At 42.7% G+C, this 18,364-nt stretch overlaps 1 protein-coding gene across 1 annotated transcript in view; it reads left to right on the top strand.

Moving 5' to 3' along the window:
• Positions 1–18,364, top strand: part of lancl2 (LanC lantibiotic synthetase component C-like 2 (bacterial)) — a 45,077-nt gene that overhangs the window by 11,154 nt on the left and 15,559 nt on the right. Inside the window, exons 3-5 of the mRNA XM_075452355.1 lie at positions 11,288–11,405; positions 11,922–12,129; positions 13,481–13,628. Of these exons, the coding sequence (XP_075308470.1) occupies positions 11,288–11,405; positions 11,922–12,129; positions 13,481–13,628 (474 nt within the window). The remainder of the gene's footprint in view (positions 1–11,287; positions 11,406–11,921; positions 12,130–13,480; positions 13,629–18,364) is intronic.

Genomic DNA, 18,364 nt, shown 5'->3' with positions numbered 1-18,364 from the left:
CGTTCTCCACGGCGTCTCCAGACTCTGTCACGTCTGTCACATGTGCTCAGTGCTCTCATCCGTGAAGAACACAGGGTGCCAATGGCAAATCTGCCAATATTGGTGTTCTCTAGCAAACACCAATCACCCTGGATGGTGTTGGGCTGTAAGCACGAGCCCCACTTGTGGACGTCGGGCCGTCATAACACCCTCATGGAGTCTGTTTCTGACAGTTTAAGCAGAAACATGCATATTGGTGGCCTGCTGAATGTCATTTTGCAGGGCTCTGGCTCTGAGGTAGGGTTGCCAACTGTCCCTTGGAGGAAAAAAAAAAAAGAGGAGGTAGCGGTCCTGCTGCTGGGTTGTTGCCCTCCTACGGCTCCCTCCACGTCTCCTGGTATCTCCTCCATCCAGCTCGCATTGATGTGCCATGAAATGGTCTGTGGTCCCCACCTGCAGAACCACTCCTTTATATGGGTTGTCTTGCTAATTGTCTCTAATTTCCACCTGTTTTCTGTTCCATTTTCCATTTGCACAACAGAAGGTGAAATTGATTCACGATCAGTGTTGCTTCCTAACTGGATAGGTTGATTTCACAGACGCAATCGGGGTTCAATTACTTTCCCCTGTGATCTATGTGATGTCATTTCAACACTTTTCTAGTCGTACCCACAAACTTGAATTGGAGAATTCGTAGTCGTTGAAGACTTTGCACTCACAGCTTTTAGATTCATACTCCCATTAAAAAAAAAAAACATTCCTAACCCGAACAATTTCTCAGACTCATGTGTAAGACAGTAGAATTTTGTGTACAACTTTATCATTACGAGTGCGAATGGTTAGAATCATGGATACATCTTTTTGGAAGCCGTCTTACTCCATACAGACAAGGATCTATATTTACTGGCATGAAGTGGTCAGAGTTTATAAGGTCAAATTCCTGCAAAGAAGGGAGCATTGTGGACTCCATGTCCTGCTATCACTCAGGTCCTACATTTGAGAATATAACTAGTTTGCTGACTCGCCCACAAACTTATGTGAACTCTGCAGAAATGGACGCACTGAAGTGCAGCAAGTCTGTCTGCAGCATTTTAAAGGCAGGAATCAGCTGATCGGTCTGCAAAGGTGACACAATGTAGCTCATGCAACCACTGACCTCCACTACACCTGAATCCTATTCCTTTATTAGAAAAACGCCAACATGCTTTTAACTTAAAGGAGGGAAATCCTGTTATGGGGAGGAGTTATTTATCTGGCCTTTACTAGAACAAAAAATAAACCAAAAACTGTTTTATTTAATGTGTTTATTTTTCTGTAAAGCTTTACTTTTCCTCTTTAAAATAAAAAAGAAATGAGTTATTTTTTGCATTATGTGACCAAATCATTTCCCATTGCTCCTTGTTGTGGTGCTCATAGAAACAACCTTAAACACCTAGAAACAACTCTTAAAAAGTTAATTTGAATCATTTGCCGTTTTGCCCCTCTGTGGTGTCAGAAAGTGTTTTCTTCGGTATTGGCAAGTTTGAAATTGTAGTTTCGTGACGCCCCTAAAATATGTTAACTTGTATGGATGCAAACAAGGGGAATTATCAGAATCAAGTTTATGGCCAAGTAAGTTTGCACTTACAAGGAATTTGATGTGGTATAGTTGGTGCAGACAGTATAGATGTATATACAGAATCTAGATATATATACAAATAGAGACTGTGCGTTAATGTAACGCTGGAGGGCTGCATACCGATAACCCATTATTCAGCAAACATACCAGTTTACAGATGAAAGTTGGTAGAAGATTGGATGAACCTTCATATACACAATTATCTGTCATTAAAACTAATATTTCTGTAAAAATGAGGAAAACAGAAAAAACTCAGACGTAGAGACCAGAGGACAGTCGCGTATCTACACATGCAACTGAAATTTAGTGGCAGATACACCTCTTTATAAATGACCTCTCACTTGGCTCCATGCTGCTCTTTGATGAGTTCTGTCTCTGTAAATGACAGCTGTAATTGTAGGTCTCCAGGATCCCTGTTAAGTTTGTCCTCCATTATTTAGTAGATGGCTTACATTCATTCATAAATAAATCTCCTGATTCCGCCTTTCGGAAAAGAAAAAGTCCGGTTGCCCTTATTCAAACTCTTAGGATCCATAAACTTGATGTGTAATGGCGCTGCCCGGACAGTTCCCAGCATGTTTGGTCTGAACACGCCATTAGAACCTCGGCTCTATATGTTGTTAATTTATTTGTTAAAGGTCCCATGGCATGAAATTTTTACTTTTTAAGGGTTTTTAACATTAATATGAGTTCCTCTAGCCTGCCTGCGGTCCCCCAGTGGCTAAAAATGACGATAGACCTAAACCATGCACGGGAAATTATTCTCCGCCTTTGGAAATGTGACCATGCAGATGGCTTGATCAGGAAAGCCGCCGCTTATGACGTGCGGCCGCTTATGACGTGGAGGTTGTTTCAACCCAGAGACAATAAACTGCCTTTCCCCGCCCACAGCTCTTTGGCCAGCTCATTGCGCTGTATATGGATGTAAAAAATCTGTTTAGAGCTCCTGCATCAGAACCTCTAAAGAGCCAGTGTGTGTGCCAAATATTTCACAGACGAATGTTTCCAGAACTTGGGCTAATACCGAGCCCAAGGGAGAGCCCAGACACCCTGCGGAGGAAACTCATTTGGGCCGCTTGTATTCGCGATCTCGTTCTCTCGGTCACTACCCACAGCTCGTGACCATAGGTGAGGGTAGGAACATAGATTGACCGGTAAATCGAGAGCTTCGCCTTCTGGCTCAGCTGATTTATTTATTTTTTTTTTTTTTTACTACGACGGGCCGGTGCAGAGCTCACATCACTGCAGACACAGCACCGATCCGCCTGTCAATCTCCTGCTCCATTCGCCCCCTTACTAGGGGAAGGATCTCATTCCCGAGTAAGTAATTTAACGCTTTATTGTGTTGCTTTCCTGTATGTACAGTATAGTTACATAGCTTGTTACCACAGGAAAGGGTTTGTATCGTTAGCAGCTAACGTTAGCTAACGGTTAGCTATGCAGCTAATAGCATCTGCAAGCTCTTATCTCTGCCAACTGGGCTGTTGGAGGTGTTTGCATGCCCATGAGATGGTTAGCTCGCTCATTTTAGACCAAAACCCCCGACTTCAACCCCCGACTTCCTGAAGAAGAATGAATCCGCAAATTTAGTGCATTTCATCAGGATTAGGGCTGAACGATATATTGCATTTGCGATAATATCGCGATATGACCAAGTAGAATTTTCTAATTGCAAAGGCTGCGATTATTAACAAAAAAAAAAAAAAAAAAAAAAAGCTGCGATTATACTCTGTTCACGTGACATGCGCGAGTAAAACATGTGATAAGATCAAACGAGATTGTCTAACCACAGAGGCTGCACTCTGGTCACGTGACACGGAGAGTAAAGTTATGAAACAGTCTACCGGAGAGGACTCGCAAGCAAAGCTGTAACCTACACAATGGCCTCAGGCTCAACAGAACCAGACCCTGCGGGGATGCTAGTTTCAAAGAGGAACTGCACATCAGTCGTGTGGGACTATTTTGGTTTTAAAGTGATGGTTCGGAGTAGATTCACCGGGTCATTTGAACCGTGACATCCAGCCAAGTAGCCCACCCGAAGTTTTTCCGATCTTGGCCAAACATTAGCCGAGTTAGCGTATCCCGAATAGCTTAGTAGGCTACAAGCGCTAACGTACCCTGGCAGTATCTCCAAAATTACCACACTAAAATCACATGCCATGACACCAAACTTCTACAGTAGTACAAATATGGTCTGTACTCACAAAACGATGCATTTGGAAGTTTGTACATAGTCCAGGAGTTTATTATTATCAACACAAGCCTAATAGCTTTTCTGGGCTCTTCTGGGAGCTTCAAAGTAAGATGAGGGTTGATCTACTACTGTAGACAACAAAGCAAGGCTGCTCAATTTCTCCATTGATAAAATAAATTCACAACTCTACAACATCAAAATTCATGTAGAATATAGCATATATTTTGTAGTCTACAGTGGTAGATCAACCCTCATCTTACATTGAAGCTCCCAGATCAAGGAAGTGACGTTGACGCAACTTTAGCAGCAGAGAAGCTATTAGGCTTGTGTTGATAATAATAAACTCCTGGACTATGTACAAACTTCTAAATGCATCGTTTTGTGAGTACAGACCGTATTTGTACTACTTGTAGAAGTTTGGTTCATGGCATGCGTTTCCTTGTTCCTTGTCAACACTTTATGCGCAGATGTTTGTAAGCTCAAAATATACTATTGTGTATGTTCAAATATACTGTTTTGTTAAATAAAAATGTCAGTCATCAATTCATGCATCACCTCATGTCATCATAACAGAGGTCTGTCTTCCAGGAAAGAACAGTTTAAAATTAATGCAATATAGTTTTAGCCATACTCTATGATGTATTGCTTGTCTTTGTTTAATAATACAGAAGACAAAGACCTTAAAAAATAATCGCATATCGCATCGCAATCGCAATATTGGCGCGAAAAATCGCAATTAGATTATTTTCCATAATCGTTCAGCCCTAATCAGGTTAATGATTTATTCATGGTTCCAGTCAAAACGGTCAGTCTGTCTGTGTCGTTAGCTCTGCAGCTAATAGCTCGGTCACTGTCGCTAATGTAAATAGTATGAGGTATGCAAGTGGACACCTGATTTACTGTAACATGAGTGTTGTGTACTTATTTGTTGTTTTGATAGCCGTCCTGCTGTTGGTGTTAAGGCGCGCACGATAATATCTGCATTTCCCCTGATTGAAATGACTCGTGCTACGTGCATCTTTGCAAACCAGCGTAATCAGCTGAGACTGTCAAAATCCTCACTCCTACTTTCCCCTTCACGCACGCCTTTTTTGCTGTCTTGTGTAGCACTTGCTTGATGTTTGACTGTGTTAGGAGAGTTGTTCAGTAACTAGTTCGTCATATTGTCAAAGTAAGCTCATTTCAACATGTTTCGCTAGTTTTACGGCATAGGGCTGCCGTGCCATCTACGTGCCAAACAGCTCATTCTGGGGATCCTAAGGAAAGCTCATTTTTGGGACTGTCTGTAATTCTGCACCAAGGCAGATTTTTGGGAGAAAAAAACTCAGATACAGTATTAGGGGACCACTAAAGCCTATAAAAATACATAAAAGCCTCCATTTATTTTCATGCCATAGGATCTTTAACTATTTGAACTTTTCAGCCTAACATTTAATTTTACATTTAGAAAAAAAAAAGAGGCAGACGCACCTCCAATAGCAGACTGTCAATAACTGACTTGCAGTGATTGGCCAGAAGTGAGAATCCCCTTCTCCGACAGTCCGGTTCATTTTAATGGTGAAGTGAAGGTAGTAATCGCTCCTGCATTTCTTAAAAACTCCCATCTGTTCCGGTAAAAGAAACTCGTTAAAATCTGTGTTGTGGCTTTGTTGGTGTACAAAGACGACACTCGTTTTAAATGAACTTCAAACTTTACTGAGCCATATTCACAATACCGCTATTAAAATCTCTCGGTAGGAACGACTTTGTTGTCTACTACTGTAGACAACAAAGGATATGCTATATTCTACATGTTTTTTTTTATGAATTTTTATGTTGTAGAGTTGTGACATTATTTTATCAATGGAGAAATTGAGCAGCCTTGGTTTGTTGTCTACAGTAGTAGATCAATCCTCATCTTACTTTGAAGCTCCCAGCTCCCAGAAGTGACGTCGACGCAGCTTTAGCAGCAGAAAAGCTATCAGGCTTGTGTTGATAATAATAAACTCCTGGACTATTTTCAAACTTCCAAATGCATCATTTTGTGAGTACAGACCATATTTGTACTACTGTAGAAGTTTGGTGTCATGGCATGTGATTTTAGTGTGGTAATTTTGGAGATACTGCCAGGAACCATTAACCCTTGTACGAAGCTATTCGGGATAACTCAGGAACTCAGCTGATGTTCAGCCAATATCAAAAAAACTGCGGGTGGGCTACTTGGCTGGATATCACGGTTCAAATGACCCCAGGTTGAATCTACTCCGGAGTATCGCTTTAAGTCCAGAATCCGGCAATGTTTGTTTGTCAGTCACCTCTTGCTGAATGTCCATATCTTCTAGCACTGTTTGTTGGGCATCAATCTTTCTCAGTCTGGTGTGATGCACACGAAATAGGTGCCCCCGTGCCTGACAAAGACTACCACACCATCTTGGCCAATGACCACTACTGGACCTTTCCACTGTGGGAAGTCAGCTCGTTTGTAGTATACTTTGTCCCCAGTTTCGTATCGATCATCATTGGCTCGCAGTTGTTTGCGAAGGGATCATTTGATCCTTTCAGACACAGGCACTCCGCTTCTGTGAATGCTTGGCGTGCTGCATGCAAAGTTGTAATATGCTGAGCCATCCAGGTACTCATTGTAGGACTTTCAAGTGCTGGTGGTTTATCAGTTAGAACTGACGGCATGTTGGGATTTTGTCCAAACACCAGTTGGTGTGGGCTGTAGCCATGCACATTGTGCAATGAGTTCTTTGCCATCAGGGCCCAGTCTAGAGCCATTGACCAGCTGCATTCATTTTCCTTTTTCACCTTCAACAGGATGTCAGTGAGGGTGTGGTTATGCCTTTCCAAAAGGCCATTGCTCCATGGGCTATAGGCTGCAGTGGTTTTTAGTTCAATGTTGAAATTTTCAGCCATATCTCTCATTTCTTCCTTGTTAAATTCACCACCGTTGTCACTAAACAGCTTATGTGGGGGTCCATGCACACTTATCCAGCAGTGAATGAGATGCTTCACGATTTCTTTGGGTTTCTTGGTTGTCATAATACTCCCTGCACTGAAACGTGTGAAGTAATCAATGACATGGAGATACCATACCCCTGGTTCCAACTCATGTAAGTCTACAGCCACTATCTCATTGTAGGTTGAGGCCATGGGTAGGCCCACTGCAGGCTTTGGCTTTGGCTTTGGCTTGCTGTATCGTATGCATGTGTCATATTTGCTTACAATGTCATTGAGAATTGCAAGGCAGTCGTCATCATGGTTGCCTGCGCAGTCCAGCAATTTTTTCAGCTTTTCTACAGAAGCATGTCCAAATTGTTTGTGTAGTTTTAACAGAACCTTCTGTATATCCTGTTTTGTCATAGTTTTCAGTTACAGTCAGAACTTCTTCATCATTCTGGATGTCATTGTCTTCTGAATTATTGTTTGCTTTTATGTTAACACAATAGTGACCTGAGGAGGTCAGCTCAAGTTTCACTGGCTGCTTGAACATAGTGGCTTTATCATTCTCAATGTCCAGGACTGCACCTGCTCTTTTCAGTGATGTTTTGCTCAAAAGCAAGGGAATGTCGACTGGCACAACTTCTGTTTCTAGATGGCATTTAGTCTGACCGATCACAGCGGGAATTGTCACACGCTTTGTGGAATGAACAACTCTACCATCTCCAAATCAGAATGCTTTGGTACTGGTGTGGGTCTCAAACTCACTCTGCTTCAGTCCATCAACATAGTTGTCAAGCCATTTTTCTCCACAAACTGTTCTGGTGCAGACAGTGTCAATGACAGCTGACCCTAAAGTCTCCACCATGAATATCTCTGTTTCAGACAATGTTTCCTTTGACAACAAAGTGATGTGACACTCATCAGTATTTTCTGTGTGGCTCTCAACATTTTCTGTTCATTTTGCCTGTTCGTTTTTGTGAGGACAGTCCTTGGCCCAGTGGTAAGTGCTCTGACAGATAGCACAACGTGATCTTCTTCCATATTTGTCTAATGGGTTTGACCCAGGTGGCACAGGAATTTGACTTTGAGAACTTGACTTTTTTCCAGTAAATCTGGTGAAGTACGCACAGTCAGGATCACTTGATGCACTAGCTCCATCTGGCGGTGAATTATCGCCAAATATCCTTTTCGAAGCTGATTTCATGGCACTGAATGTTACATCGGAGCAAGCGGTAAGAGCCAATTGTTTGTCTTTAACTGAAAGTCCAGCGGTATCAAGTAATTTAAATGCGAGGACAGCACCAGGTAGTTTCATTTTCAACTTACTCATTTTGTTGTATACTCGTTCCAATGCAACGATGTAATCCAACATGGTAACATTCCTCTCTCTTTTGATGTTGTCGAACTCCGTGTAGGCATCGTACTGACGGTCTTTTTCCTCTTTCAAATACACCGTGTCCAATTTCTCCAAAAGCGTTGTTAATCCCTGATCTTTGTTCAAGTCATCCGCGGATATTTCCAGTGTTATACTCCTTGCTCTTCCAGTTAGCGATAGGGCTACCGCTAGCGCCTGTTTCCTCTGGTCCAACTCGGTAACTAGCTTCCAGATCTTGATTTCATTCTTCCAACTTTCATAATCCGACTTGTTTTCGTCAAACGGAGGCGGCACTTTGTAACTATGTGCCGACATCCTCTGCTACCAATGTTAGTGTACAAAGACGACACTCGTTTTAAATGAACTTCAAACTTTACTGAGCCATATTCACAATACCGCCATTACAATCTCTCGATAGGAACGTCAACCCCCCCGGGCGCACATGTGCATTAACAGTTAACAGCTTTGGGGAAGCTGCCCGAGCTCTTCCTTTTAATAATATGCTTCATACTGTCGCCTGCGTGTGAATGGTGTCTACAGAGAATGATGGGACTCTAATTTCAACCATTAAACCGGCATTAAAGGTTCGGTCATGGTGTTGAATTTATAAAGGGGAAGTGGAAAATGATCAAATGCACCATGATTGCTGAGATAAATCCTTGTGAGGACCTTGTGTTGCAGTGTTTTGGGTGATGTCTGAGCAATTAGAATAACCACAGAAGGCAGAGTAACAGGACACGCTTTGAGGGTTTTTATGAGCTCTGATAATAGCAAAGCACATGTAGACCTGCGGCTCTTTGTTTCTCTCAGCCGGATTGCATTACAACATTTTCTTTCACTCATCAGATGCAACATTCGTCGTAGCACGGTGCCGGCAGTAAAAGGGTGGAATTGTGTTCTGGACAGAGGTGGGTGAGGGCTCTTTGTGGATGATGTTCAGTTGAGGTTTACATGCTGCGTTTTTAAATGAATCAGGGGTGGTGGGGTGGGTAAAATCAGTTTCTCTTTCTGTTATGTGTACACACAACACTCGTTCGTCTCTTTGAGTTGGATGCCTTTTTTTTTTTTTTTAATTTTCATAATAATCAAAAAAAATTAAATGAGTGTGGCTGAATGCAATGGTCCAAGAGTTACTGGGTACCACTTTGACTTAAGGACCTGTTTGTACAGTGTTGTTGGCACTTTTGCTTCAGTAAAGCCTCTGGGTACTCGTTCCACCACTGACTACTAAGCACATAAATAAGACTGCAGAGAACTTTCACTGCCATTAACTCTATGTAAGTACAATCTATGGATGTTGTCTTTATTCCTGTAAATGTGATGATGCAAAGCTCTTGTTGTTCACGTTAATGTGAGAGTGGACACTCTCACATGGCACGGAAAAAATTTTGAATCATTTTAATGCCACGGAAACTGGAGAAAGTTATAGGGAAGAGGATGGTCGGTCAGCGTTCCATGCAAGGAGGATCGGTTCTTTACAAACATCGGTGCATTTGAAAGCTATTGAGCTGTGAAAATCTGTGCTTCAGATGGTTTTGCTTTTGGCCAGTGGTCGCTTCTCTCGGTGCAATGTCCAGCAATCAGTTCTTGAACGTGAAGGTGAGCAGCATGATGAAGGTTACAGCAGGATGTCCCTGTTTGGTCAGTCTACTCAGCACCTGCTGGTTTGAGTCTTGTGTGTAAATTTTTTAACACAAAGGCAACACACACATTTGAAACAGTTTATCTTTTCGTATGTGGTTCAGGCTTGTTTTCTTTTAGTGCTGAAACCGCCCGGCTTGTTCATAAAACCGTCCTCCATGAGTCAAGGGGTCAAGTGGCCCTCACAACAAAAAGCACAAATCTCTAAGGCAAAATTAAAAAAAAACTACTGTGCTCTGAAAGAGTACCTGCGGATCACTCGTTCCTTGATAACGGCACTTTCGGAAAACGTTCACAGTGGATAATGTGCATGCTCCAGAGCTCTCTGCCTGGAGAATTTCACCATAAAAGAAAATCCTTTTCACTCTTTGAGGCGTGAATGAAAAGTTTTAGCCCACTGAATAAAATGAGTTCCCTCTGCATGAAAACATTAAAGCATACATATACGGACCAGTCCATCTTCTTTTTAAAGCTTTGAGTAACGATTGTGATGGTGTTTATAACGGATCAGCCAGGCAGCTTCAGAGCAGCATAACCATTTGACCTTTAAGTACTGTTTTACCTGCTTAAATGGACAAGCGACTCCTGGTACACAGAGCCCGCAGAAAGTGTATCTATATTGCTGTTGCTTAGCAGTATGTTTAAGAGAAGGAGTACCATTAAAAGTAATTTTAACTTCTTAAAGCTGCAGTCTGCAGGATTTGTTGTTGTCATACGTAAAGTCCTACTTTTTGGCATTTTAAGAGTTTACGTGATCTATCAGAACGCTTGAAGTTGAAAACGGTGACCTCCGTAGTAGCAAAATGCAAGAAATGCTTATTTTTTAACCGAAAAATAAAAAGTTATTCAACTTCCTGTCCCGCCCCATCAAAACACATGAGAACTCGTGCACGCCAGATTCGCGTACACGGCTCCTCATTCATCAACTCACCTGTCATTTGCGATCATGGAAGACACAGTAAGTAGACTAGCCGTAATGAAGTTCATTAGTCCAGATAAATAAGCGTGGGGACGAGCATACCTTGTATCGCGCGTGCACAATCGGTGATTGACAGGCAGCAGAGCCCAGCTCGTAAACCTGATTGGTTACCTTTTACCGGTCCGGTCTGCAATTTTGTAAACAAACCTGCTGGCTTTGGAGGGACCTAGCGGGACATATAGGGGACCTAGAGAACTCATTTTTTTTTGTATTGGGGTACTTAATGTACTACTTTCAGAATCCCCGGACAGTTCCAGGCATTATACTTGAAAAAGAGTTGCAGACTGCAGCTTTAACGTAGAAGAAGAATAGATTTTCTCCTGTATACGACCAATAAGCCTCTTTGTCATTCTTCTTTTTATGAGGGAAAAAAGCTGAATGTAGGGCTTCTTCTGCACAGGTTTTTCTTTCAGTGTCCTATTAACTTACGTATGTCACGGTTTTGGTAATTACTAATACTCAAAACCAATGTTTTTCCAAACATTCTGTGACAGAAAAAGTTGAAACAATGCTACTTGACAATCACTGGATCCTTTCTTGCTCATAGTTGTTGAATGTTTTCTCATTTGTCCTCAGGTTAGTGCAGCATTCCAGAGGAAGGTCCAGAGTAAGATTAAAGATCTCCTCCAGCAGATGGAGGAGGGCCTGAAGACAGCCGACCCCCATGATTTCTCCACTTACACCGGCTGGACAGGTCTGTCCCAGTCACTGTAAAACTGTGAAGAATTGACGACTGATGCGACGCTCATCACAGTTATTCCATCATTTTCTGATGCGTTTATCTGAGCTGACCGCGACCATCGCACAGAAGCAATAGTCACGACATTTACGTGTCGGCAAACAGAAATGTCTTTTCCCTTATTGTTTCCTGTTTGCCACCGTTTGCATCTGCTTTTTGATTTAAGATGCGGTTTAAAGATGCAGCCTTTTTATTGCTTGTCGCTTAACGTCTAATATTCAACCAACTGCTTTTCAGTGAGCATCTATTGGTTTATGGATTTGGTTTAGCCAGAAGCCACACCATCACTTGGAGATTGAGCCAAAAAAAAGAACTCAGAAGCAGCAATACCATTAAACTCAAAGTGTGGAGCATAATACAATTACATTGTTAATTACATTTATTTTTATGGCCCATACTTGTCACCTAAAATGTAATGAGCGTGGCAGTTCTAATTGTTGCATTTCCGCATATGTGCTCTGCTCATTACAGGCATCGCCTTACTGTACATGCAGCTGCACCGGGTGTCCCAGGAGGCCTCCCACCTGCAGAGGGCGCTGGACTATGTGAAGAGGGCCATGAGGATCCTGAACGGCCGCAAAGTTACTTTTCTGTGCGGTGACGCGGGGCCGCTGGCTGTTGGAGCAGTTGTCCACCACAAACTGAACAACTCTGCCGACAGTAAAGAATGTCTATCCAGGTGAGGAACTGGGAATGCTGCTGTGTGTTTAACACATTTCAAGTGAAAACGCTATTCAGAATCACCGGGGCATTACTCACCGTTTTTTCCAACTAATAACAGCCCCTCCCCTGCTACACATGCATGCGCACATGCACAGGCATTCACAACTGTTGCCGCCATGTTCTTTAGTCAGGAAATGAATGTAGCTAGAATACATCATACATTGGCAGACTTGGCACAAGCTTTTTCTGGGAGCTTTGCGGTTTAATGACATGTAATAATGGGGTAAACTATTGACTTCCTAGCTTTACCTGGAAGACTTTGTACTGGACGACGCTCTAATTTGGTATTGAGTTCCACACAGAAGCGTCGGATGGCTGCGGACTGCCATCTAAGCTAACAGTGCCAGAAGTGTAGCGCTGTAGAAAAGCTTCTGTGCATTATTGCCACCTTGTGGTGGGAGTAACGCATTACTGTTAGGTAATGGGAAAAGCTAAAGGAAGACTACGGTAAAGTAACCAAACGAGCACCCACAAAACATTTGAAATGTCTCACAAGTCTTAAAATTTTGGGATTACAGTTTTAAGATTTTGAAAAATCAAAACTGTTTGTATGAACCTGCCCACATACAACCACGATGTCAGTTTGGGCCTAAGCCACCTTATTTATGGTGACACATCCCTCTTTGAAGTACGGCCAGGCGCGCAGGCTTTAATACGCTCTCAGGCTTTGCTTTGGGAAGTTTCCTGGAGTAGAAATGAGAAACAAAAAACCCATTTCTGTACAGATGTTAATGTTCTTTGGAAGGTGGCAAAGATCCCAGTCAGCAGCCTTTAGTTTAAGGGACAAATCGTTATACTTTCAATCCTGCGGATAGCCATGAGAAATGTTTTACCTCTCAGGGGTCATCAGTTAAAACTTTCAGTCGTCTAGATAGAGCAGTGACATAGATGCATATCTTCTTTTGGACATTTTCATCCTCATAGTAATGAAGGAACTGTTTATGTTTGTAATGTCACTCCTCACTTATGTGTTTTTAATACTTTTAAGCTGAATATACACTGTGACTTTGTGGGTTGTTTCAGCAGACTAATGGCCGACATCTCTACAAGATCCATGTTGCACAGTGTTGCCTGCAGTCGACTTGTTGGATTGCTTAAATCTCGTTCTATAAGTATGTTTTAGGTAAACAATGGGACACAAAAAAATAGGATATATGAGGCTTCAATGTTGTCATTTTTGTTTGCATCTTCTCGTGAGATTTCTCGTTTGTTGATGAGTTAAATGTGGAACATCCCATGGCAGTCCTGTCTGTGGGAAACACTGACTTTTTTTTTTTTTTTGTAACCGGCCCGTGTGTCTCTGTCAGGCTTCTCCAGCTGCAGCGCTCAGTTCTGAGTCCAGACATCGAGATGCCAGACGAGCTGCTGTATGGCCGGGCCGGCTACCTTTACGCTCTGCTCTACGTTAACAAAGAGATTGGAGCCGATACTGTGGACGAGTGCACAATTACAAAGGTGAGCCACACTCACTGATTCCATAGGCCGTCACTGACTCGTTACTCCCGTTTTTACATTTGGCCTTAGATCAAACACTGTTAACCACTAATTTTAGTATTAGAAAAAATCGAATCTTTTAAGTTTTATGGGGGGCACCATGCTTTTATATGAAAGTAGGTAGACAGGAAATGGGGCCAAGGCCGGGACTGGAACCTGGCCCAGCTGTGTTCTGGAGCCTGAGGGCGCCAGCATAAGCAGTTTAGCCATACAGCGCCCCAGTCTTATTTTGACTTTGATTAAAACGCATGCTATTTCACTGACCAAGCATTTTGAATCTCATATTTCCATTGAGTTGACACCATAAAGAGCTGTCTGAGCATGTTTCAGCAGCTCGTCTTTCAGTCTGACAGAGTTCATGACTGTTCTCATTGTCAATACAAGTAATTTGTTATCAGTAACAGGCTGTCAACATTTGAACAGCCCTCATAATCCCCTGAAGCAATCCTCATAGTGTGTGGAGGCTCAAGAATCTAAAACTAGAATACTTTTTAGGCAAATGGAGTGTCTTTCTAGCAGTTACGAAAGATGATCCTCGCTGAAAGGTTGTTACTAAGTACTGACTGTGTCGGATGGCCAGAGCTGAACTGAGCATCGGATGCTGAAGGATGGATGGATGATGGATGCATGATGGTATCATCCGCAAGCCCAACCCAGTGCTGCCTCTGTTGCCATCTGTTACACACAGAGCAAGAGCACTAGTCGATTCTCACCAGAGCACAGACGACAAAGCACCAATCACAGATAATCCCTCCACACACATTATTTTGTGTTTATTTAAGCATGCAAACACTCAGTGCAGAAACTGCAGGACCAGCTGTCTTCTTTGGAAAAATAGCACATACAGTGTCTTTGACGGAGCGATTGGTGGGCTCACATATGTGTCTGCTCGATGGAAGTAGTACTATGACTCATGACAGAATAGAAATGGGAGGCTTCAAAGCTGTAGTGTCCTTTTCTTCTTCTTGAAGATATTCTCTTGATTTCATTCTCATATTCACATTGCATTGTTGAGCTAATACTTCAAAATCTTCTGCTTGGAAAAGTTCTTTGCATCCCTCATCTCTGACAGTTTGCTGTGTAGAAGCTCTGTGCTGAGACCTTTCAGACGAAAGGTTGAGTTTCTGAAGCTTGTTTTTCTACCAGCAGAATGTCAACTGTCACAGCTAGATTGTGACAGCTCCGAAAAGCATGAGAACAAACAAAGAGTGTGTGCGCGTGTGTGTGTTACAGCAAATGCTGACCCAGCTGTCAACTTTTCTGCTGTGTTCAGCTGTTTGGAATGTTTTGCTTTTGTTTCTAAAATTGATAGAAAACCCTGTGAGATTAGTTTATTAAAAGTCCTACCCACACTGTGCTGAATAAATGAATGAGCTGACTGTTATTTACAGCGGCATAGCAGATCTAAGTAATTTTTAGATGTGTTTTTCCTCGAAGACCACATAAGATCAAATATATGTGCTGTCTGTATATTATGTGTATGAATATGTCATTCAACATTACAGATTAGATGAAGTCCAGTGGATAATTTCTGGTTACAACAATGGGGCTCATACAACAACCGTTCGTACGCATATATTTGTTCTTAAATCGTCCGTACGAGTGATTTAAGAGAATTTGCGCATTCACCAATCTTTTCGTATTTTACGTTTTCTTTCAGGTACGAACAGAACTTACGAGTGATCCAGAGCTGTCGTACGAGTTTCGTAAAATAGTCCGCTGTTATTCCAATCATGTTTGCTTCACTATTGACTAATTATTCTGTTTGACTTAAATTATGCACAAATTGAAGCTTAATTTGACTCTGTATAGTAGGTCAATGGGAAGTGTAACCAGCGGCTACTTTTGGATGCCTTAGCACGTCTTGGAAGAGACCGTGTAGATGCCCATGTGGTGACAGAAAAATGGCTGACATCGCGATTAAGACTGCCAAGGACTGTGCTGCTGTAAATATGCAGCTTGTTAGGGCCACAACTCCAGAGAAACACGGCGATCAAACCCAATTCCACCACACGCCCAGGTCCTCACCACCCTTGGATTTTTGGCCACTGGAACCTTTCAGAGGGAGATTGGAGACAGATCGGGGGTGTCCCAGTCCTCTGTGAGTCGTGCGCTCCCCTTGGTCATCAAAACTCTCATCAGTTTTTCACCCATGGTACATCAAATTCCCATACACCGCTGTCCAACAAGTACAAATTATGAGGGACTTTCATCCCGTGGCTGGACTGCCAAACATAATCGGAGCAATTCACACACATACGCATCAAAGCACCCGTGCTGCTGTGGAGCGCACTGAGCTGAAGGCCAGGTGGGTGTCTGGATACAGCTTTTATTTTTTATCAAACCATTTCTCTTTTATTTCGGTGACATTACGAACAGGTGACATGGTATTAACAGCACTCGTAATTGCTTTCCGTTTCTTCGCATTAGCAGGTCCTGTAATTCCACTGCTGACACTGCTAAAAATGACAGATTTTCCTTTCTGGATCTCTGGAAGCAGAACTTCAGTCTCAGCGCCCGTAAAGTTGTTCTTTTTGCGGCTTGATGCCGTTTTCATGACTCAACACTCACACTTCCTGGCACAGGAGCGAGGGACTACAGCTCCTAATATGGTATCATTTTGGGCGTGGAGTATGCAAATTTACTATCCTCGTGCACGTGCACTTTAATACACATGGGTGGGATTCATCATTTACGCAGGTCGTTTACACACTTTTTCCGAAGTTAAGAGTTCTTGTTGAATCTGACGTGGCGTGTTCGTACGAGAACTTCGTACGAAAAAAGTAAGAGAAATTTAGAATAAAAATATGAAAATGTTCTTGCATGAGGCCCAATGAGAGGATGTGAACACCAATGATATTTTGTTTTTGGACTCTGTCTGAGTCATAGATTGTCTATTGTCTGGTGGCGGCTACGAACACTGTGGCCAAAATGGTGGCTGCGCAAGCTACAATTTGGACATGGAAGGAATTCAGAGAACCTTTGGAGACAGAATTTCAGTGGTTTCAAAGAAGTTATGACAAGCTGTTTGGTTAAAGCGGGGCTTATTACAAACCTGTGCTTGTTACTTGGTCCGGGTGTGAGAACCGCCGACCCAAACTGGGGTCATGATCGAGCTGTGGAAGGAGCAATTTGGAAATCTCCTTAATCCAGCCTGATTGTGGATTTCAGGAGACCAGGCGTAAGTTGGACACTGTTTCCATCTAAGGTGAAGAGGTATAGGTGGTTCAGGAATGCAGATACCTGGAGGTTCAGATAACTGGACAGCAGACTGGACTGGATACACAACATTGAGCTTGTCTAACAGAAGGGACATAACAGGCTGTACTTCTTGAGAAAGCGACGGTCTTTTAAGGCCTGCACCAAAATGTTGCATTTATTCTACGAGTCTGTGGTGGAGAGTGCAGCCTGCTTTGCAGCCACTCGTTGGGGCAGCAGCATCAGAGCCAGTGACTCAAAGAAACTGAACAAACTGATAAAGAAGGCTGGCTCTGTGCCCCCGGAGCTGATTGTTAAAAGAAGAATGCTGCACAAGTTGGTTAATATAAAGAACAGCACTGGCCATCGTCCTCATAACATCGTGGTGAAACAACAGAGAGCGATCAGTTTGAGGTTTCTTCAGCTTCAATGCAAAAAAGAAAGCTACAGGAGGTCCTTCCTGCCAGCAGCAATACGTGTTTATAATGAAAGCTTTTAATGATTGCTTTGAGAAAAAAAAGACTGCAATTATATGATTTCCTTTTGGGTTAAATGAAGTATGTTTTCATTTCATCTACTTTGGGAACCTCATTGTTGATCCGTGTTCTTCATTGATAATGTGGTTCTGTCTCGCTCTTCAAGCCACGACCACCAGAGCTGACATTCTCCTTCTCCAAATCAGAGGCCATGATTCTCAACTTGTAAAGTACTCTTTCTTGGTCAGGGTTAGGTCTTTGCCTCATGGAGGAGTTTAAAGTAAACATAATCTTTTCCAACAACTTAATTCTTAAAGTAATACTATGTAACATTTCTACCTTAAAATAACAGCTTGAAAAAAATTGTGCTGCTAGAATGAGTTTTAATATTACGATTGGCCTGTCTCCAATGTCCTTCGGGGGTCTGAGTTGGAAAAACTGCGCTATGTAACTTTGCTGGACCGGCCCGGGAGCTGAGCGGAAGTACTTCGACTTGCTTTCTGGCACACCTACCGCAAAAACAAATAGACCCCTCTCACGCTCCCAGGTATAAGGCTAAAGGCTGATTTATGGTCGGAAACCAGGTCGTCTGCGTGTGTGTCGCAGTTAACGCAGACATGCCCCCGCCCCTTACGCAGACACTCTGGTGCACCTCCCCAAAATTGTAACTCACCGCAGACAGTGCCGCAGACATCGCCGCAGGGAGGAGAGAAAGGAGGCCTCTGATTGGTCAACTCTACATCCGCTCTACACTATGCGTATTTCCGGTTTGCTAACCAGCTAATGGTGACGCTAACCGTGACGATTCTTTCGCCTCTTTGCCAGCTCCAGTAGTAGCAATATTTCTTCTATTTCTAGATCGATCAGCTGCATCTCAATCAAAGTGTGCATTCGTCCAGTCGCCATTGTTGTTGAATGACCTCCGTAACCGTAACACCCACAATCCTAGCTTGTTCGTGATTGTCCCTCTTGCGTTGTGGCGTGGAATTAACATAGCGCAGACAGCGCTTCAAAAGTAGGCAT

Source organism: Odontesthes bonariensis, chromosome 20 (assembly GCF_027942865.1).
Source record: "Odontesthes bonariensis isolate fOdoBon6 chromosome 20, fOdoBon6.hap1, whole genome shotgun sequence".
Classification (NCBI taxonomy): Eukaryota; Metazoa; Chordata; class Actinopteri; order Atheriniformes; family Atherinopsidae; genus Odontesthes; species Odontesthes bonariensis.
Note: the sequence above shows the minus strand (reverse complement) of the source record. Positions and strands in the feature narration are given on the sequence as shown.